Source organism: Mustela lutreola, chromosome 10 (genome assembly GCF_030435805.1).
Source record: "Mustela lutreola isolate mMusLut2 chromosome 10, mMusLut2.pri, whole genome shotgun sequence".
Lineage (NCBI taxonomy): Eukaryota > Metazoa > Chordata > Mammalia > Carnivora > Mustelidae > Mustela > Mustela lutreola.
Window position 1 is genome coordinate 72,134,041 of NC_081299.1, and position 23,177 is coordinate 72,157,217.

General features: G+C 36.0%; 1 protein-coding gene across 2 annotated transcripts in view; it reads right to left on the bottom strand.

Moving 5' to 3' along the window:
• COL24A1 (collagen type XXIV alpha 1 chain) overlaps positions 1 to 23,177 on the bottom strand; it is a 402,120-nt gene that overhangs the window by 19,012 nt on the left and 359,931 nt on the right. For both annotated transcript variants that reach the window (XM_059136719.1, XM_059136718.1), the window contains exons 53-55: positions 21,742 to 21,777; positions 12,279 to 12,314; positions 12,149 to 12,175 (exon numbers count right to left, since the gene is read on the bottom strand). In XM_059136719.1, coding sequence (XP_058992702.1) covers positions 12,149 to 12,175; positions 12,279 to 12,314; positions 21,742 to 21,777 — 99 coding nt within the window. The remainder of the gene's footprint in view (positions 1 to 12,148; positions 12,176 to 12,278; positions 12,315 to 21,741; positions 21,778 to 23,177) is intronic.

The window sequence follows — 23,177 nt, forward strand, 5'->3', positions numbered from 1 at the left end:
AAGGGCCTTAAAGAACTTTTATTCAGGTGAGTTATAACTTTTGGTTTTTATCACAGTAGAAATTCAAACACAAATTTTATTTTATTTTTAAAGATTTTATTTATTTATTTGGCACAGAGAGAGAGATCACAAGTAGGCAGAGAGGCAGACATAGAGAGAGGAGGAAGCAGGCTCCCCACTGAGGGGAGAGCCGATGCAGGGCTCCATCCCAGGACCTTGGGATCATGACCTGAGCCGAAGGCAGAGGCTTTAACCCACTGAGCCACCCAGGTGCCCTGAAACACAAATTTTAAAACTATTTGTGCTAACTGCTTTAAAATAAACCATATGTTAATATAAATATCTTAATGAAAAATAACTGTATTTTCCAAAAACAAAAAAGTGTGAGAAGAATGGCACTGTTTTACACATTTATATGTATCTTTAATGTCTGGATTGATAGAAGATAGCTAAACTGTTGTATTTCTTTCAGTATTCAGTCTGTTATGATATGTTATTTTAGTTGAAATGTGTGAAGAAAATTTGGCCTTAAAGAGATACACAGTTGGAAATAGAATTATTTTATTTTATTTTTTGAAAAGATTTTATTTTTTATTATTTGAGAGAGAGCATGCCCTGGCGAATAGCGGGAGGGGTAGAAGACGAGGGAGAGGAACTAGCAGATATGCAAGGTGGCACATTCCACCACCCTGAGAAGAAATAGGATTCTTTTAGTAGCCTTTTCAGATATTTGTGGATATTCTTCTTTCATAGCAAAACTTGATAAATGATAGTTTCTTCAGGGTTAGTTGAAATGTGAAATGTGAAATCAAATCTAAGATCTTTTTGTGCTTTTTATATTAAAATCTATTGGTCTATCTTAAACTGTGGAAGTATCTTCTATGCATCCATGGCTTTGTTAAAAACATGCATTGCTTATCTAAAAAATATTGAGTTATGCAGCTCTTCTAAATATGGGCACATTTCATTATTAATATCATACAATTATATTTGTTAACATCATCACCAATCATATGAGAAAAATATAAGTACTGCACAGCTATCGAAGAGAGTTGTAGATACAAGTTTTCCCAAATTTTTATTTTTGCTTGAAAGTTTAAGACTTATCATTGGGATCAACTTCTGTCAGTAGTTTTGTTGACATGACAGGTTCACTTAATTCATGTTTAAGGAAATATCTGCCAAATACTCATGTCTGTATAACACTGTTAGTCTGTCACATAAATATGGTGTTCTATGAAAAGAGCAGCTACTTCAGTTTCTAACCGAAACAATTGCACAAACGCTTTTATTTGAGGCAAACACTATACTTCAGTATGCAGCAGAATTGTTCTTCTATATCATCACACAGATTATTAAAAAGCTATATACTCAACACTGGAGTATTTAGGAGACAGAAAAAACAGTGGAGTAATGACCTCCCAGAATTTTCTCTCCTATAAAAGCAATAAGAAAACTGGAAAAAATGTCAGGATGAAGTTTTTCAGGATTATGGAAATTAACAAAATTCTTGCAGCAAGGTGAGGAACATTTATTTAAGAAAAATAGCTGAATCTTGGGAAGGGCAGTGAGCTTCATGTAATTTAGTTTGCCCTACTCCCATGTCTTCCTTTCTTTCTTCCTTTTTCCCCATGTCCTCTTTTTCAGTTCTGTAGTAGCTAAAAAACAACAGCACATAATTACAGGAAAAATAAGAAGTCACAGCCACAGGGGGAACAGAATGGAGTTGGAGTTGCTTCAGAGTCATTTCCAGTGAATTATCATTATCTGACTTGTCTGGTGGTTCCCTAGAAGACACCACTTGCAAAGCTGTCTTTATTTTATCTCACTCACAGCTCATCCAATACAAAACACCTTTTCCCTGGGAGCATTTTTCAAAAACATTTAGAGGGAATTAACTTTGTGGCTGTCTGGAGCACTGGAAAACAGTTGGGCAAATAATAAGCTAACAAAAAACTTACAAGAAAAAGGTAGGGAATAAGATGTCCACAGAGACTCTGAAAAGCTTTGACATATTTCTGGAAATCTAGAAGTCCATGTGCATATGTAGGGTTCAACACATGCTTAGAATATACGTAGACGGCCCTAAGTTCTCTCCTCTGGTTTTCAGTCTCTGAAATCAGGAAGTTCAAGCTAAGTTATAGTGTTCAATTGGCTGAGAAATGAAGGGGTGCTCCAACATACACAGAGACATTTGGGAAAAACTGGGAGATTTACTCATTCTGCCATTTAAGGAAATCTCATTCCAATTGTTAGTTGGCCATTAAGGTAGTTGAGTAGACTTTAATGGTCACACATGTTGAAGAATACAGACTTTATAATATTCAGAAAAGTAACTAAACAAATAGCAACAAAAATAAACCTATTTTATTTCTAGAAACACCACATTACATTATTTACAATGTACAATTTTCAACCACCACAACAAAGACATGCAAATAAGCATTCAAGTATGGACCATAAGCAAGCAAAAATGCAGTCAATAGACAGAAATTGCTCCTGAGGGAGCCCAAATGTTGTATTTAGTAGACAAAGATGTTTATTAGTTATTTTAGATATGTTCAAAAAACTAAAGGAAACTACTTCTATAGAACTAAAGAAAAATATGAAAAAAGACCTCTCACAAATAAAGAATATCAATTGAAAAAAAAAATAGAAATTACCGAAAAGAACCAAATAGAAATTCTGCAGTTGGAAGGTACAAACAATGAAATGAAAATTTACTAGAGAGGCTCAACAGTAGATTTCAGTAATAGAAGAATCAATGAACCTGAAGACAGATATATTGAGATTTTCAAGTCAGAAGAGTATAATGATAAAAGATGAAAAAAATGAACAGAGGCTCTGAAACTTAAGGAACACCAACAAGAATACTAACACACACATAATGAGAATCTCAGAAATGGAGAAGAGAGAAAAGGGGGCAGAAAGAACATTTCAAGAAATAATGGCTGTAAGACAGTGATGAAAGAAACTAAACAAGAAGATACAAATAAAAGGAAAGACATTCCATGCTTGGATTAAAAGAATTAATATTGTTAAAATGTCCATACTACTCAACATAATCAACAGAGTCATGCAATCCCTTATCAAAATTCTAATGGCACTTTTCACAGAAATTGAACAAACAATTCTAAAATTTTCATGGAATCACAAAAGACCTTGGCTAGCCGAAGCAATCTTGAGAAAGAAGAGGTGGAGGTATCAGGCTCCCTAATTTCAAACTTACTAAAATCCATAGTAATCAAAACAGTATGGTATTGGCATTAAAGCTGCACAAAGACCAATGGAACAGAATAGAGAATCCAAAAATAAATCCATGCATATGTGACCAATTGATTTACAACACAGGAGCCAAAAATATACAATGCAGAAGGGACAGTCTCTTCAATAAATGGTATTGGGAAAACAGGACAGCTGCATGCAATAGGATGAAACTGGACCACTACCTTACCCATACGCAAACATTAACTCAAAATGGATAAAGACTTGAAGAAAACACAGGTGGTAAGCTTCTCGATATCAGTTTTGGTGATAATTTCTTTTTGTATTTGACAATAAAAGCAAAGGTAATGAAGGCCAATATAAACAAGTGAGACTACATCAAACTGAGAAGTTCTGCACAGCAAAAGAAACAATCAGCAAAATGAAAAGGCAACCTACTGAATGGGAGAAAATATTTGCAAATCATATAATCTGGAAAGGGGTTAATATCCAAAATATATAGAGAATTCACACAACTCAATGGCAAAAACAAAAAATAAAACAAAACAATTAAAAATTGGGCAGAAGATCTGAATTGACATTTTTTCCAAAGAAGACATAAAAATGGCCAACAGGTTTATGAAAAGGTGCTTAACATCACTACTCATCAGGGAAATGCAAATCAAAACCACAATGAGCTATTACTTCACAACTGTTAGAATGGCTATTATCAAAAGAAGAAATAACAAGTGTTGGAGAAGATGTAGAGAAAAGGATGCTCTTGTACAGTGTTGTTGGAAATGTAAATTGGTAAAGCCATTGTGAAAAACAACATAGAGATTCCTCAAGAAATTAATAGAATTACTAAATGACCCAGCTAATCCAATTCTGGGTATGTATCTGAAGAATACAAAAATGCTAATTTGAAGACATATATGATTCCTATATTCCCTGCAGCATTACTTACAATAGACAAGAAATGGAAAGAACTTAAACCACCTGAAACTAATACAATGTTATCAATTATACCTCAATTAAAAAAAAAAGGAATAGCTGAACATTTGATGAGAAACATTAACCTACAAATCCAAGAAGCTCAGTGAACTCCCCAGACACATCATAATCAAACTGTTGAAAGCAAAGGAAAACAGAGAATCTTGAGAGCAGAAAGAGAGAAGACTCATTAGACCCAAGAAATCTTCAATGAGATTGACAGCTAAATTTCCACAAAAAATCATAAAGGTAAGAAGGCAGTAGGATGACACAGAGTGCTGAAAGTAAAAGACTGTCAACCAAGAATTCTACATCCAACAAAGCTATCATTTGAAAATGAAGGAAAAATTAAGACATTCCTAGATAAACAAAAACTAAGAGAATTTATCATTAGCAAACCTTCCCTAGAAAGATAAAAAAGGGAATCCTGGCTCTTTCCACAGTTTGGCTATTGCGGCCTTGGCTGCTATGAACACTGAGGTACATAAGAGCCAAGATGCCTTACATAGATGAATGGATTAAGAAGATATGGTCCATATATACAATGGAATATTACACCTTCATCAGAAAGGATGAATACCCAACTTCTGTATCAACATGGATGGGACTGGAGGAGATTATGCTGAGTGAAATAAGTCAAGCAGAGAAAGTCAATTATCATATGGTTTCACTTACTTGTGAAGCATAAGGAGTACCATGGAGGACATTAGGAGAAGGAAAGGAAAAGTGAATTGGGGAAAATTGGAGGGGGAGACAAAGCATGAGAAAATGTGGACTCTGAGAAATGAACTGAGGGTTTTGGAGGGGAAGGGAGTTGGGGGATGGGTGAGCCTGGTGGTGGATATTAAGGAGGGCACGTACTGCATGGAGCACTGTGTGTGGGGCATTAACAATGAATCCTGGAACACTGAAAAAATAAAATTAAATTAAAAAAAAGAAAGATAATAAAGGGAATCCTTTAAACTGAAATTAAAGTCTATTATGTAGAAAATTGAAGTCAGATGAAGAAATAAAAAGCACTGCTAACCATAGCTATAAAGACAAATATAAAAGGGAATATAGATTCCAAATAGCCAAAATAATTCTGAAAAAGAACAGAATTAAAGGCCTGGAAATCTGATATCCACATGTAAAAAACAAATGTAGACACTTACCTCACATTATAGACCAAAATAAACTCAAATAAATCACAGATTTAAATATAAGGACTAAACCTATAAACCTCTTAGATAAAAATAGTGGAAAAACTTCATTAGATTGGCTTTGGTAATGGTTTCTTGGATATGATAGTAAAAGCAAGGCAAGAAAATACAGAAAAATTTGACTACATCAGAACTAAAAACTGTGCAAAGGACACAACTGACAGAGTGAAAAGGCAACCCATGGAATGGGAGGAAATATTTATGTCATATATTGGATAAGGTATTACGATCCACAATATATAATGAACTCCTACAATCTAAGAACAACAAACAAGCAACCCAATTCAAAAATGGACAAAGGACTTGAATAGACATTTTCCCAGAGAAGCTATATAACTCAATGAACATATGAAAAGATGTTCAACCTCACTAATCATTAAGGAAATGCAAATTAAAACCACAAGTAGATACCACTTCACTCTCATTAGAATGGGTGCTATAAAAACAAACAAGCAAACAAACAAACTAGAATATAAAAAGTGTTGGCAGGGATGTGGAGAAATTGGAACCCTGTGCAGTGATGGTGGGAATGTGTAAGTGTGCAGCTACTATAAAAAACAGTATAGCAGTGCCTCAAAAAATAAAACATAGACTCACTATATGCTCCAGCAATGCCACTTCTGGGTATGTATCAAAATGAATTGAAAGGAAAGACTCAAACAGATATCTATACACCTACATTCATAGCAGCATTATTCACAATATCCAAAAAATGGAAGCAACTCAAATGTCCACTTAGATATATCAGATGTGGTATATATAAATACAATGGAATATTATTCAGCCTTAACAAGGAAAGAATTTCTGACACATGCTGCAATGCGTATGAATCTTGAAGACATTATGTTAAGTAAAATAAACCAGTCATAAAAGGACAAATATTGTATGACTGTCACATACATGATGTTCCTGGAGTAGTCAAATTAATAGGGACAGAAAGTGGAATGGTAGTTGCCAGGTACTGGGGAAGGGAGGGATGGGAAATTACTGTTTAATGGGCACAGAGCTTCAGTTTTGAAAGAGCAAAAAAGTTCTGGGTATGGATGGTGGAGATGGTTGCACAACACGTGAAGATACTTAATGCCACTGAACTGGATGCTTAAAATGGTTAAAATGATAAATTTATGTATATTTTACCAAAATTAATAACAATAATAAATAAGTAAATATGTTCATTATCCCTTACACTTAACTATCCCACTGTTGGGAATTAGTCCTATGGATATTCTGCAAAAACGATAAGCAAAGGGACTGGGCATTGGTACTGACTGTAATAGTAAAAGATGAGAAACAACTTTAACACCCATCAAAAGAGGTCTTAGATGAATATTCTTATGTAAAATGACTATTATTTAAAATTTTCTGTGAATGGGTGGCAGTGAAGAATACAATGACTTTTAGCAGATTAATAGTGTAGAGTATGTTACTTAATGCATAGTAAGGTACCAGCAATTTTAAATGTCAGCTCAATGAAAAAGGTTCCCCCCCCAATAAGCATTAGAAAGAAATGTTGTAACAATTGGTCACTCATAAATTTTCTTGGCTATACATATATTTGTATAATTCCCAATGAAGTCCCAAAGCCTAGGTCATGCCTAGGTCATGCCTGGCACATAGCAGGCATTCAATGTTTTCTCAAGGATAGCCTTTCCCTGGACAGGCTCAGAGAGACTATTAAGAGGATGTGCTGGGGGAAGTCATTCAGCAACATCCAAGTGCCCACATCTGAGTGTAAAACTCTCATTAGTTGCAGTGAAGGAATGTAAAAGCAGAAGCTCCCTCCAAGAGCTCTTGTTAGAGAGAACGTGTTCTCACATGAAAATCACTTAAAGTATAAAAATATGCACGTAAGATAGAATATAGAGAGTAAGAAGTAATCAGGTTGTTGGCACTGAGAGGAATTAGAATTCATTATACCTTGGGGGAATGAAATCTTCATAATTCTCTCCCAACTTATTTGAATAAAATCTAGAGTTAGTCTGAGCACTCTAGTATTTTGAGGAGCAGTATAATTTTTAAAAGGTTTTTGAAGTCTTAAGATCACTGGATCTTAACTGGAAGTTAAGTGAGCCACTGGGTGGCTCAGTGGGATAAAGCCTCTGCCTTCAGCTCAGGTCACTATCCCAGGGTCCTGGGATAGAGCCCCACATTGGGCTCTCTGCTCTGCGAGGATCCTCCTTCCTCCTCTCTCTCTGCCCGCCTCTCTGCCTACTTCTGATATTTGTCTGTCCAATAAATAAATAAAATCTTAAATAAAAAGAAAAAAAAAGATCACTGGATAGGGTAAACTTTATGGGATAAGAACTGATTTCAGGTCATGCCCCACTCCACAGTGGAAGTAACTTCTTGTCCTAGGGAACCAGGCCATCCCAGCAGCTGCAGCCTCTGTATTCACCAATCCAGGTTTCACAGCTGACCCACTAACTGGAGGAAATCAGTTGAATACTCCTTATCTCATTTAATTATTTTTAATGATTACTGTTTCTACCCCCCATACCAACACACATATTCCTGTTCTTCCCTCCTCCCCACCAATCATTTTTGGTTAACTTTAGCATCCTGTTGAAGATTTGTTAGTTTCTAAATATTCTACCATGTGCACTGAAGTCTGGCCATTGCTGTGATAATAACCTCAAACTCAAAAACACCATCAATATATATTCCTTTTCCTGAAATACTTTTGAGCTATTCTTCTTTAGAAAATTGGGTACATCTTTACTTCTATAGGTCTTTAAAAAAAAGGGAGTTAAACTGGATTTGAGGTTTTTAAACTTATCTTGACCCATAGCAAGAAATATATTTTTACTTCATGATAAGATTCACACAACAATACATACATGGAACTGAATAGTTTTAAAAACCATATTTACTCTTACTAGGACTGATATATGAATTTTGTTTAAAATTTTTTGCCCTTTTTATTGAGATAAAACTCACATAACATAAAATCTACCATTTTAACCATTTTTAAAGCATACAATTCAGTTGCTTTTTTCACTATGTTGTGTAGCCATTACCACTATTTAATGTTGGAACATTTCCATCACCTCTAAAAGAAACTTTGTACCCATCAAGCAGTCACTTCCCATATTTTTTCTATTCTATTTCATTTCATTTCAAAAGAATTCTGAATAAGACTCACTAAACTGTTCCAATCCATGAGTACAGAATATTTTTCCATCTCTTTGTCTCTTCCTCAATTCCTTTCATAAGTATTCTTTAATTTCTAGAGCATAGATCCTTTACTTCTTTGACTAGGTTTATTCCTATGTATCATACAGCTTTTGGAGCTGTTGTAAATGGAACTGATTCCTTAATTTCTCTTTGTTTAGTTACATTGTTCATGTATAGAAATGCAGCTGATTTCTGTGCATTGATTTCATATCCTGCCAACTTGCTGAATTGCTGTATGAGTTCTACTAACTTGGGGGTGGAATCTTTTGGGTTTTCCACATGAAGTATCATGTCATCTCTGAAGAGAAAGAGTTTGACTTCTTCTTTGCCAGTTTGAATGTCTTTTATTTCTCTTTGTTTTCTGACTGCTGAGGCTAGGACTTCTAGCACTATGTTGAACAATAATGGTGAGGGTGGGCATCCTTGTTGTGTTCCTGACCTTAAGGGAAAAGCTCTGTTTTTCCCCATTAAGAATAATATTTGCTGTGGGCTTTACATAGATGGCTTTTATGATATTGAGATATGTTCCCTCGATCCCTATAGTTTGGAGAGTTTTAATCAGGAAAAGATGCTGTATATTGTCAAATGCTTTTTTTTTTTTAAACTCAATAAACTGGTCTAAGGAATCACTAACTAACAAGTCACCAGTCAGGGACGCCTGGGTGGCTCAGTTGGTTAAGTGGCTGCCTTTGGCTCGGGTCATGATCCCAGCGTTCTGGGATTGAGTCCTGCATCGGGCTCCTTGCTTGGCAGGGAGCCTGCTTCTCCCTCTGCCTCTGCCTGCCACTCTGTCTGCCTGTGCTTGCTCTCTCGCCCTCTCTCTCTGATAAATAAATAAAATCTAAAAAAAAAAAAAAAAAAAAACAAGTCACAAGCCAGTCTCAAATAATTGCTAAATAAATTACTAAAAGAATGTATTTCTCTAATTCTATGATCCTATGATCCTATTCCATTCTAGACATTATTTCCCTCCAAGTGAAATATTTTATCTTGGAAGATTCCCAATGAAATTTTCCAAGAGATGCAACTTGCTTTTTGGACTCATTTACTCATTCACTCAACAGACACTTACTAATGGCTTAAATAGAAGAGAAATTAAAAAAAATAGTTTCCACCTTTATAGAGTTTATAATCGCATAATAGAAAGATACTGGCATGAAAATAATTACCAATATGAAGGAGAAGTGATCAGTTCTACCTTGTGGTGTGATGAGAAGGAATTAAGAAGAATTTCAAAGAAGGTATAACCGTAAGTTGACCTTAGGAAAAACATATAGATATTTTTTCACTGACTTTTAGACTTCTGCTCTAGAAGTCTTCTTCTCAGGGTTACATTGCCACTTCCTACAATAGACTGTGCAAATCCCAGAAAGATATTATAAGGAACCGGCTTTTATACTGACCAAGAAAGAAGACAAAAGAAAAGAAGGAAATAAAGAAACTAAAATTTATTAAATTTATCTACAATGTGACAAGCACATATATTTTCTTATTTAATCCTCCTAATAATACCTCAAAGTATATATTCTTTTTTTTTAATTTAAAGATTTTATTCATTAATTTGACACACAGAGAGAGATCACAAGTAGGCAGAGCAGCAGGCAGAGAGCGTGAGGGAAGCAGGCTCCCTGCTGAGCAGATAGCCCAATGTGGGGCTCCATCCCAGGACCCCGAGATCATGACCCGAGCTGAAGGTAGAGGCTTATCCCACTGAGTCACTCAGGCGCCCCAGAATATATTCTTATCCATATTTTGTTCAGGGCAAAAATCTCTCACGTTACTTCATTTTGGCTGTATAGGAACACATACAAATATTTTCCAAGTGAGACAGGGCTATGGTGCCACAAAGTTTGGTATTTCAATGTGAAAAATTTCACTAAACATCTCTAATTTGTCAGTGGTCTTTTAGGACTTACATCAAAGTCATTATAAAATGAGAAGAAAACTGATGAAGGTACTTGTAATCCATGCTTTGTGGAGAGTCAGGGGTGGTGAGGAAGACCACAGTAGAGAATAATTTAAGATTAAAGAAAGGCATTTCTGGGGCACCTGGGTGGTTCAGTGGGTTAAAGCCTCTGCCTTCAGCTCAGGTCATGATCATGATCCCAGGGTCCTGGGACAAGCCCTGCATCGGGCTCTCTGCTTAGCCCTGTCTGTCAAATAAATAAATAAAATCTGAGGGTTTTGAAGGGGCAGGGGTGGGAGGTTGGGGGAACCAGGTGGTGGGTATTGGAGAGGGCATGGATTTCATGGAGCACTGGGTGTGGTGCAAGAACAATGAATACTGTTACGCTGAAAATAAATTTAAAAAATTTAAAAAAAAATTAAAAAAAAGAAAAAAAAAGAAAGACATTCCTATTGATGTTCATGCCAGGGAAGGTTTCATTCCCCCAGTCAGATGGCCAGAAATGGGGAATAATTTTTAAAAATCATGGAGAATGAATCTCCTGTCTCCAAGGAGATAATCTTACTATAGCATCTTGCTTGAAAGTTATTCTTTGCCCTGATGAAAAGCTGAGAGAAATGAAGAGTTCCTGGCCTGTTCAGAATAGACCACAGTGATCCGCTAACTAGAACTGTCAAAAGATCCAAACGACATCAGAGCAGCATGTGGAAATAAGTAAGGCTAGAAAGCACAGGACTAGGCATTGTTTGGGATAACGTAGGTGGACCTTTTTTAGCAGGAAATCTGAACAAGGATCACTGTATTTGACCAGGTTGCCATAGGAGTGGGCATCGGTGAAGGTTGGAGATGGAGGAGACCTCTTGGAGGAAGCAGGAAGACAAATAGATTACTGAGTAGTAGAGTAAATGCACAGCATGTGGGAAACCAAACTTGGAACTTTAGAGTCCAGGAGATAACAGTTGATAATGAGGCAACAGAAGCATTGCTTCAAAGATAGGGGTAGAGAGCTCCGGGTTGTCATAGATAACAAGCAAGTACAGAAATCTGAGGGCTTCTATAGCCACCAGTAACTGAGAAGAATTCATATAAAGCCCAAGAAGTAGATTACTGGTTGGTAGAAAAAGAACATTTTAAAAAGGAGAGCCAGAACTTGAAGTAGGGAAAAATGGAAGGAGTTAGTATTTTATTGAGCACTTATGCCAGGTACTGTGCTGTGTGCTTTACATCTTATATAAAACTCATGGGACACCTGGGTGGCTCAGTCAGTTAAGCATCCAACTCTTGATTTTAGCTCAGGTCATGATCCCATGGTCATGGAACTGAGCTCCGGGTCAGGCTCTGTGCTCAATGGGGAGTCAGCTTGGGATTCTCATTCTTCCTCTGCTCCCACACCCACTCTTCCTCTCAAATAAATAAATCTTAAAAAAAACAAACAAACAAACAAAAAAAAACTTAAATTCACCCAAGAAAGTAAGAGATCATCCCTATTTTGTAAACAACAAATCTGGGGTTTAGATTTTGTTTTTATAGTTGGGAAGACTCTATATCAGATTAGCAAAAAGACCAGAGGTAGGGAAGAGAAACACTTTTTAACAGGGAGTTAGAAGAAGCTTTAAAAAGCTTTAATATATTATACTAAGATAAAATAAACAAAACCAAGAAAACTTACCCTTGGGCCTGGTGCTCCAGGTGGACCCTATAACATGACAAATTAAAAAAGGATTTTTCAGTAGAGATCTCAAACCAGGCAAGGCATATAAGCATCAACAGTAAACAGATATAAATGTAAATACACTCACTGGAGGTCCTGGTTGACCTCGTGGCCCTTGGGGACCCTAGAAGAAATGGAGACAAAGCACAATACATGTATCTTATGCTTTTGGTTTGATATAAACAAGACAACTAAGATTCAACCTCTATCATTGCCTTTCATGTGAGGCAGGTCATAAGATTCAAAGTTGTTTTACTGTTTTGAAGTCATACCCTCTTTGTATTCAACTATCATACACATTCATGAACAAGCTGGATATTTACTTTCATGTTTTATTGATATTACTAGAAACTGAATTTATTCGTTTTAACAAACAATTGGAAATACAACATTTAAAAATGTTAATACTGTCTAAGTATGTTTTTCTCGTTATTCCTACCCTCCACCTTATCAGCAAAGATGAAACTTTAGTGTTCTTAGACACCTCCTTTTCCTTCAACATCCACCTATAATTTGGTTACCCAACACTGTTGAATTGACCTCCAAATCTCTCCAAAATACTACTTCACAGTGACTTAGTTTAATGTTAATCATGTGCTATAGACTGAATGTTTGTGTCATCCCCATTAATATATTAAAGCCCCAATCTCCAATGTGATGGCATTTGGAGGTGGGGTCTTTGGGAGGTAAACAGATCATGTGGAGCCCTTATGAATGGTAATGACCTAGAGAAATGATCTCTTTACCATATTAGGATACAACAAGAAGGCAGCTATCTGCAAACCAGGAAGAAGACCCTCACTTGACATTGAACCTATCAACATCTTGATATTAGACTTCAGAGCCTCTAGAACCAAGAGAAATAATATTTGCTGTTTAAGCCACCAGTCTATGGCAATTTGTTGTAGCAGCCCTAGCTAAGGCATCACATGTTGCTTGTACTCCTAATCTGAGGTCCTGACTTTATTCTCTCTACTATGTTAATTATATTTATAAAATGGAACTCTAATCAGGTCATTATTTAGTTAAGATTATGCAATGGCTCTTTATTGTCTAGAAATTATAAACTTCCTAACAGTAATAGCTACTATTTACTGAGAACTTATTACATGCTTAGTCGTGTGCTCATTTTCTGAGAACTATATGCTAAGTTGTGTGCTATATTTCAGTTAAGAGAATGGCAACCAGCAAATACAGGACAGAGCTAGGATAAAACTGGTCAACTGGATAAAGAAGTATATGTTCTTAATCAATGTACATCCCTGCCTCCTCTTCAAGATCTGGGCCTCACCTCTGCTTATTCACCCAAACACACCTACACTCCATATATAACCAACTACTTGTGGATCTCTGAATCTTCAAAGTTCATCACACATGCTTTCTCTTGCATGTGCTATTTCCTTGACCAGGAATGTTCTTCCTTACCTTCCCTATCTGTTTAACTCTAATCCCTCTTTTAGAGTTAAAACTCTATACCCACCTTGCTCACCCCTCCCCCACCATCTCTCTCCTGCTCAACGGAACCACTTTTGCATTCCCTAGTACATAACATGGTGGAAAATCCTTAGGAACCCTTAAGAGTGTCTTAGTCACCTTCGCACTTTCTGGAACAAGAATAGTGACTACTTTGTAGCAGGTGTGTGAAAATTGTATTGAATGAATGCATAATATTAAAATTAACTTGTATTAGTTTAGAAATTAGAACAATTAAAATGTATATAATAAAATGTGAAGAGTTATGTTGACATTTTTCAAAATGAAACAACAGTAATCACTATTAAGAGAGGGTATTATGCTAAGAAAATAAGTCAATCAGAGAAATACAACTATCATATGATCTCACTGATATGAGGAATTTGAGAAACAAGACAGAGGATCATAGGGGAAGGGAGGGAAAAATGAAACAACATGAAACCAGAGAGGAAGCCAAACCATAAGAGACTCCTAATCTCAGGAAACAAACTGAGGGTTGCTGGAGGGGAGGGTGTCAGGAGGGATGGGATAACTGGGTGATGGACATTGGGGAGGGTATGTACTATGGTGAGCACTGTGAATTGTGTAAGACTGATGAATCACAGACCTGTACCCCTGAAACCAATAATACATTATATGTTAATAAAAAAAAAAAATAAAGTGGCTTGTGAAAAAAAAAAGAGAGAGAGAGAGAGAGAAAGAATGTCTGCTAAAGGGATACCTGGGTGGCTCACTCAGTTAAGCATCTGACTTTGGCTCAGGTCATGATCTCAGGGTCCCAGGATTGAGCCCCCCATCCAGGTCTCTGCTGAGCACGGAGTCTGCTCGTCTTTCTCCCTCTGCCCCTCCTCCTGCTTGTGCCCTCTCTCTCTTTCTCTCAAATAAATAAATAAAAATCTTAAAAAAAGAATGCTCGAAATTTCACTTATTTGATGATCAACTGAATGGTAAGACGACATTGAGTCAAATTCAGATTATGGTTAAAAGATGACAAAACACAATTTATCTTCAGATGACAAAACACAATTATTTAGATTTGAATAAAGTTGATGTTATACTTGACTTATATTAAGTATTGCTTGGAGCTATTGATTCTAAATATCCTGTGACAACTAGAGCAAACAACAGTAACTTAAAAATGATAGAGAACTCCAGTACCATGCCTGCTGGACATTTCTTGGTTTGCATGATTTATGATTACAATTTACAATAAAGAATGTATGAAACTTGTACCTCAGAAGCTGCATGATAAATTACGGAAATGTTATATTGGAGATAACCTTTAAATATATACAGGCTCAGAATGAATTTGGCTGTGTAAGTATCTCCATTCTGGAGCAACATTATAAAAAAATAGTTGACATTTCACCCTACTTAGCATATTTTGATATTTTGCAAAATATCACTGGTGGTTCAGGACAAAACATATATCTTTGACTTTGAAAGAGGAATTTATCATAAAAGGAAGAAGCTACTTCTATGCTGACTTTATTGATTTCTTTTTGTTAACCAAAACAAGTCCAGTCATTGTAAATGTGACCAAATGAAATACTTGCAACCAAACAAGACAGGGCAAAACAACTTTAAGAAAACAACTACATAGAATGATGCAATTAGCCAAGTAAAACAAAATATTAAAACAATATAACATTTATTAGTTCTTTTCTATTCCTTTAGCTCAGCAATAAGAAAAAGTGAGTAACTTTCTCTAGATACTATAGAAAAAAGTATTTAAAGCAGTTTATAATAGAAGCAGTTTATAATAAAACTATGATTGTCTGTGTTACTTTCCTAAAGGGAAACAAAATTAATATGAATGCTTCTAATGATAATTTGGCCATAGTCAAAGCACTACTATTGGAAATAGACACTCTTTCCATTTAATCCCAGAATTTACATTTGATCCTCCAAAGGTAACATATTTTTTCTTATTCTTTAAAAATACTGATATGTGCACATTCTTGAACTTGAATATGTTAGACTTTGCTGTAATGTAAATGCAATCTTGACTTAGTTTCATAATCTTCACTTTAGGCAGGCTTATAGATTGAGAAGCTTGCACTATAGGATGTTTAGCAGCATCCCTAGTCTCTACTTGCTAGATGCAACTAGCAACTCTCCCTTTTCCACAGTTGTGACAACTAAATATATCTCTACATATTGCCAAATGTCTCCTGTGGTATGTGTGTGGTTTGGGGGCAGGGGATGGCTCCTCGTTGAGAACCACTGATTTAGAGGGTTTAATTGGGAATTTAGTAATATTAAATAAGATTTATTAGAAGTAATATGCTTATAAGGAATCAGTGAATAATAAGGCACAGAGGATAACTACAAATTAAGAACCTACTCATGTGGAATCTGCCATATAAATGGCTGAGCTACTCTTAATGTAGGTGAGAGGCATCTATCTGTCTGTCTATACCATCTTCTTATCAAGTTGCTCCTAAAGCTTATTTTCTGAGAAGCACTATAATTAATAGAAAAGTGCAATAGTTAAAGGAATTGGGAGACCTGGACTGTAATCTTTTCTCTGTACCTCATTAGCTGCCTGTCCTTGAGTGAGTTGCACATTTGGATCTCAGCTATATCAACTGTAAGAAGGTTTGGTGAAGATATATCCTTAAGACTCACTTTAAAATTGTGATTTTTCAAACATTTTATCAATTTTCTCCTTCATATGTTGTATTTGAAGAAAGAAGGTAGTCACATGCATACATATTGGGAATTTTATAAACATATATTTTTATCCCCAGGGGTACAGGTCTGTGAATCGCCAGGTTTACACACTTCACAGCACTCACCAAAGCACATACCCTCCCCAATGTCCATAACCCCACCCCCCTTCTCCCAACCCCCCTCCCCCCAGCAACCCTCAGTTTGTTTTGTGAGATTAAGAGTCACTTATGGTTTGTCTCCCTCCCAATCCCTTCTTGTTTCATTGATTCTTCTCCTACCCATTTAAGCCCCCATGTTGCATCACCAACTTCCTCATATCAGAGAGATCATATGATAGTTGTCTTTCTCTGCTTGACTTATTGAAACAAGTTGGGAATTTTAAATTTGAATCTTTTTTTTTTTTTTTTTTAAATTTTTATTTATTTGACAGATCAGAAGTAGGCAGAGAGGCAGGCAGAGAGAGAGAGGAGAGGAGGCAGGCTCCCCGCTGAGCAGAGAGCCCAATGTGAGGCTCGATCCCAGGACCCTGGGATCATGACCTGAGCTGAAGGCAGCGGCTTAACCCACTGAGCCACCCAGGTGCCCGGGAATTTTAAATTTGAAGTTTGTATGAATGTAAGGAAGTATGTCCTTGAATTAAAAGAGTTTGATAATATTTGAATGAATTATGCTATCTATGGATTTTAAAAATCATATACATATATACTTTAAGTTCTTAATTTGGTAATATTTAAGAAATATTTTCCCATAACTTAGCTTTTCCTTATAAGGCATCTTCCTCACTTTCAAACTGGAGGCAAATAAGATAATTCTGCTAATCAAGAACTGTGAAGACACATGAACTTAGAGGTAGTATGTGAGAAAATGTCAATTGTATTCTTTAACATTTTATTGATTTTCATTAAATAATATGCTACAAAAATGAGACAACTAATCTAAAAATTTAAATGCTGAGATTATTCTCTATTTTTTTCTACTTCTGTGGCTTTAAGCTATATGTTTCAAGTTGTGACATTTTGTTAAAACCCTTTTCAGATGATTGACACTAGGATATTATTTTTGTTATGAGTTAAAATTCTATTTTTTTTTTTTTACTAATTATATCTATTATTTCTGGTGATTTTTTTTTTTTTTGCATTACTTACTTCATAAATTAATCATGTTCTGAAAGTGTTTGGTGTCTCATGGAAACCAGGAAATTTTTATAACTTTTAAAGATTAATTTGCATTAACATGATAGTTTTGAAGCAGGGGAAGAGGAGAGATTTCTACATGCTATATGCTAGGAAGCCTTCCTAGGATGTCATAAAACTCTGGCTCAGTTTAGAATATATATACCAAAGGCAGGCAGATATGGAGCACATATAAAATAGAAAGGAAAAAGTCACTCTTTAATATACGGCAATACAGAAACAACTTTCTCAGCAGTGGAGAGGACCTATTTGGGACCAATACTGGAGTTTGTAACCTTAAATTGTAGAACATAAAAGCTTCCTAGCCAGGAAACCCAAATTTATCCTAAAAGATATATATATTTCATATACTGTATAATGAGCTATAACTTTTTTTTTTTTTAAAGCATTGAATAATGATTTGGTCTTAGTATAAAATGGCATAGCTTTATAAATTCTTATGCCAGCTTCATGGAAGATTTAAAAATAAGATTTATAAAGCCTGCTTGATATATTCTTATATTTCTTATTTTTTATGAAGAGTGATATATCATGTTTGTCTCAATATAATAGATCTTGGCTAATAAAAATTCATTCCAAAAATGTCCCATTTTGGGCATATGGGAGGCCCCATATTACTTGAGGTTGACCCCCTTGAGGATATATTTGGAAACATAATAATTAACTAAAAGTCTTTAGGTAGTCAGGTAGTTAAACCATTCCCTTAAAGAAAACAAACCTGCAGAAAATACTGAAAAAAATCCTAATGAGAATATCAGAAATGTTATTAAGCTTTTCCATAGGATGAAAGCAGAGTATGGTTTAAATTGTACATTCTATAAAGTTGATGCTGATGATTTCTAGGAATTAAAAGATTACTTTTTTAAAGTTCCTTAAGCCATAGTGGGATCAAAGAGAAAGAAGTGATAAAAAGATACTTAGTACTAGTTAATCAACAATAAACCCCAGTAAATTCTAATGTGCCAGTTAATCCTTTTTTCAACAGCTAATTTTATTGCCTATACTAAATACCACTCGGCTCCTCCCCCAACCTTGTGTACTAGGAGTTTTCACTTTATTTATGAAGGGAACTATGGTGATCTACAGAGCAAAAGACTAATAAGTAGTTGTCAGTAAATGCTACTTTACCAGGCATAACAGAAAATAGTTGTTGACTTTTAATTTTACGGAATAGTATTCATTTAGTTATTAATTCTTTTCTCAAATATTACCTATTACATGGTAGATTCTTTTCTGGATACTGATAACCAGTGTATTAGACAAAGTTCCCTGATCTCATGTAGTTTATATTCTAGCAGAGGAGACAGAAAAATAATTTTTAATACTGCTAACTACTAGAAAGAAAACAAAACAGGATATTGTGAAAGAGAATGACCAGGAATAATGAGACTAAATGATGATGCAAGGCTTCTCTGAGATAGTATTTTAGCATAGACCTGAAGAATGAGATAAGAACCAGCCATGTGGAGAGCAGATGAAAGAATTCTCTAAGTAAAATGAAGGCAGTTCCAAAGAATAAAGAGAAGTGTGGTAGGAAGGGGAAAGGAGTTACATCATGAGTCTGGAGAGAAAAACTGGGGCTAATTCTTGTAGGCTATGGTAGACTAAAGTAAGGAATTGAGACTTTATTCTCAGTGCAAGAAGGAGTCATAGGAAGGATTTAAAGAGGAGGGTGATATACTCTGGTTTACGATTTAATGGTATCACTTTAGTTGCTACAGAGAAGGAACTGTAGTAGGGAAAAGTGGAAGGAACACAAAGAAGTCAGGAGACCAAGGGAGACATCAGGGCGATCTGGACAACACTGCCAGTGATGAAGAGTGGGAGACTTACATGGATTCAGAATAAGAATCAGACTTGACACGATCTCGCCTCTACTTTAAAAAACTCTTCTTTATATTCTGTACCTTTCTTTGTTCTTTTATGGGATGTCTACTTACTTTTCTTTTTTTAGAATCATAAACTCTTAGAGCTGCAAGGGGCTTTAGATGTATAAATTCTAGTTCCCTACTCAGTAGAGGACTACCAGTCCAGTAACTCAGAAGGATAGTCATTAGGCTTCTACTGACAGGCATTCACTATCTTGGCAAAACTATCTTGTTTTAAAATAGTCCCCTTATTGGGGACCCTGGATGGCACCATCAGTTGAGTGGCAGATTCTTTGTTTCAGCTCAGGTTGTGATATCCGGGTCCTGAGATCGAGCCCCGCTTGGAACACTGCTCAGAGAGCTCTGCATGGAGCTCCATGCTTCACACTCAGCACGAAGTCCGCTTGAGATTCTCCCTCTCCCACTGCCCCTCCTGTTTATGCTCTCTACCCCTCTCTCTAAAATAAGTAAATAAACCTTAAAAAAATAAAGCGGTTCCTTATTATATTAGCTTATTATTATATTGAGCTGAAATCAGCCTTAATGTTCCATCCATTTAGTTAATGGTATCTATTCTGTATAAATTATGTGCTAAGTTGTGTGACAGGCTGGAAATTAGGTTGTATTAAATATACTTCATACTCTTATGGAGCTCACTGTCTCTCAGGGAGCTAAGCACAGAAATGGAAAATTCAATTCAACAAATAAGCAATTTAAAATATATCTTGGAGAGTGACTCATATTATACAGATTCTTCCTCTTCCTTTCAAATGTTTAAAGACAACTATCATGTCCCAACCCCTCAAATGTTTTCTAATTCATTCACTAGTAATTTCCTTTCCCGTCTCCACTCCTCCTGGGGCATATGACTTCAATGTGTGCAGTCATCCTTGCTTTCTGCTAGAGTAAGTCCCCAGAGAAAATATGAAGGGCATGCTTCTGCAAATTAAAAACATCTGTTTCGGGGTGGGCACTTGGCTGGCTCAGTCAGTAGAGCATGCATCTCTTGATCACGGGGTTGGGAGTTCAAGCCTCATGTTGGGTGTAGAGAGAACTTAAAAATAAAATCTTTTTTTTTTTTTTAAGATTTTATTTATTTATTTGACAGAGAGAGATCACAAGTAGGCAGAGAGGCAGGCAGAGAGAGAGAGGAGGAAGCAGGCTCCCTGCTGAGCAGAGAGCCCGATGCGGGGCTCGATCCCAGGACCCTGAGATCATGTCCTGAGCCGAAGGCAGCGGCTTAACCCACTGAGCCACCCAGGCGCCCCTTAAAAATAAAATCTTAAAAAAAAAAAATCTATTTTGATCCCTCTGGGATTCTTAGACTATCTAAAATCACTCAATTTCCCTTCTTCAGCTAATTAACATAACTGTAACTTATTTATCCTGAGCCCCAAGAATACCCTTTAGTGAAAAGAGAAAATGTCAGCTGTCAATATAATTTCATTACTTATTAAGCAATATTTTTCTGCGACCTTCAATTTTATTCTTTTTTTTTTTTTAAAGATTTTATTTTATTTATTTGACAGACAGAGATTACAAGTAGGCAGAGAGGCAGGCAGAGAGAGGAGGAAGCAGGCTCCCTGCTGAGCAGAGAGCCCAATGTGGGGCTCGATCCCAGGACCCTGGGATCATGACCTGAGCCAAAAGCAGAGGCTTTAACCCACTGAGCCACCCAGGCACCCTTCAAGTTTATTCTTATTTGCCTTCTGTACTTGGTTTCACTCCATGCCTGCGCTCTGTTTAAGCTGGTACTTTAGTAAGTTCAGCAGAATCTCTGCTGGAAAAGTGGCCCCTTTACAAAATATCTTCTTTAACTGGGGGAAATGGCATCCCAGAAAAGTAGGACATAGTGCCAGCATAAGCCATATAGAGCCAGAACGTGCTATGTACCTTTTGTCCACCCTCCCACGATTGTTTCCAATTGGCTGCAAAGCTAACGATTTGCTTCTGCTTGGCACCTCTTGGGCACTGACTGGACGTAGTGGGTAAAACCCCCTACTCCCCCGCCAAGGCAACTTGGTGGTGCTCTCACTCCAGGACTGTTGTAGAAGGCTCACAAAGCAAATGCCTGATGCTCGACAAGGCAAATATGCCATTTCACACAGGGCCTGGGAAGAATTTGATTGGCAGGCTCTTAAACATGTTTGGGGGGGGGGTACTCAGGTCCCATGACAATGTACCACTTAGATTAATTCTACTTCCTGAAAACTCTAATTTTATTTTTATTCCACAAGTATTAGAGACATAATCATGAAAAAACCCCAAACAAGGTCCTTGCTTTTATGAAGCCTAGATAACCTAGTGACAAGTGATAATATAACCAGAAATTTAAACTTACAGTTTCACCTCTAATGCCTTTTTCACCTCTGGGTCCCTACAAGAAAACAAAAAATGTTGTTTTAGTGCTACTGACAGTTATTTACCAAATGCGGTTGAGGCTATATATAGAAACACGGTAACCTCTGTTTTTGTTTTTTCTATCTAGCTAGCCTTCTTTAGCAAATTTATATAAATTCTAGTTTCCTTTCCCTAAGATAAGCAAAGCAAAACACAAAAACAAGGTATTGATTTATCACCTTGCGCACAAAGTGAGACAGGGACAACAAGCACTCAGTGAAGCTGAAACAGCAGATCTGATCATCAGATACAGAGCTATTTAGAAGGGAATTTACCAGCTTCAATTCTTCTAATATTGGTTTACCTCAGCCTTTGAAACCCTTGTTTCTAGGGTGATGTCCTCCTTTTCTTTCATTTTCTCTACTCCTCCTTCTGGGCTACATCCCACAAACTTGGGTATATTGTACACAAGAACATTCAGTTTTAATTATTTTCTAACTTTCCTTGAGATTTCCTCTTTGATCCATGGATTATTAAGAAGTACATGGTTAAATCTGCAAGTGTTTGGAGATTTTCTTATTATCTCTCCAGTTTACCAGTTTTTACTTTAATTCCATTATGGCCAGAGAACATACCTTGTGTGACTTCAGTTCTTTTAGATTTAGTAAACAATTTTTTTATGATTAAAATATGGTCTATTTCAGTGATTTTCCATGTACACTTGAAGAGAAAGTATAGTCTGTTACTAGATGGACCTTTTGTTCAAAAAATCTCTGTTAGTATTTTTGTTTTCATCCTTGTGGAAATTATATATGTATTTTTTATTTTAAAAACAAGATAGTACTACTTGTCTTTTCAGAAACCTGAATTTACACTTTCACAATATGTTATGAGTGTTTTCCACATCAATCCACATTCTTCCATACAATTATAATGTTTATTTAGTGCTTAATAAACAATAATCTTTTTATTGAATTTCCTATTAGATTATTTCTAATTTTGGTCATGCTAACATTGCAACAAATATCCTTGTACTCTATAAAAATTGTCCTCCAGAAAGTTTATTTGAGTAAGCATGCATGTCTGCACAATATGGGGGTTTATGACTTCTGACACACACCATGTACTATCATTCTTTGTTAATCTTGCAGGCTAAAATTACGATCTCCTTATTTCACCATTGATCAGTTCTTCTGTGTTTCCTGATTGTTCTAAACTCCTTTTAAACTGGGATATTAACTTTCAGAAACGAATTGTTAAGATACCTTTATAAAACTTGTTTTAATGCCCTAGTCCACCTCCAGCCCGGTATTAACAATTTAGTATGTACGTTTTTTCATACCTCTTTTCCTAAGCAAATATTGACAAATATATTTATGTATGTATGGGGTGACTGGTTATATTTTATAAAACTGATATATACTCTTCTATGCTTCA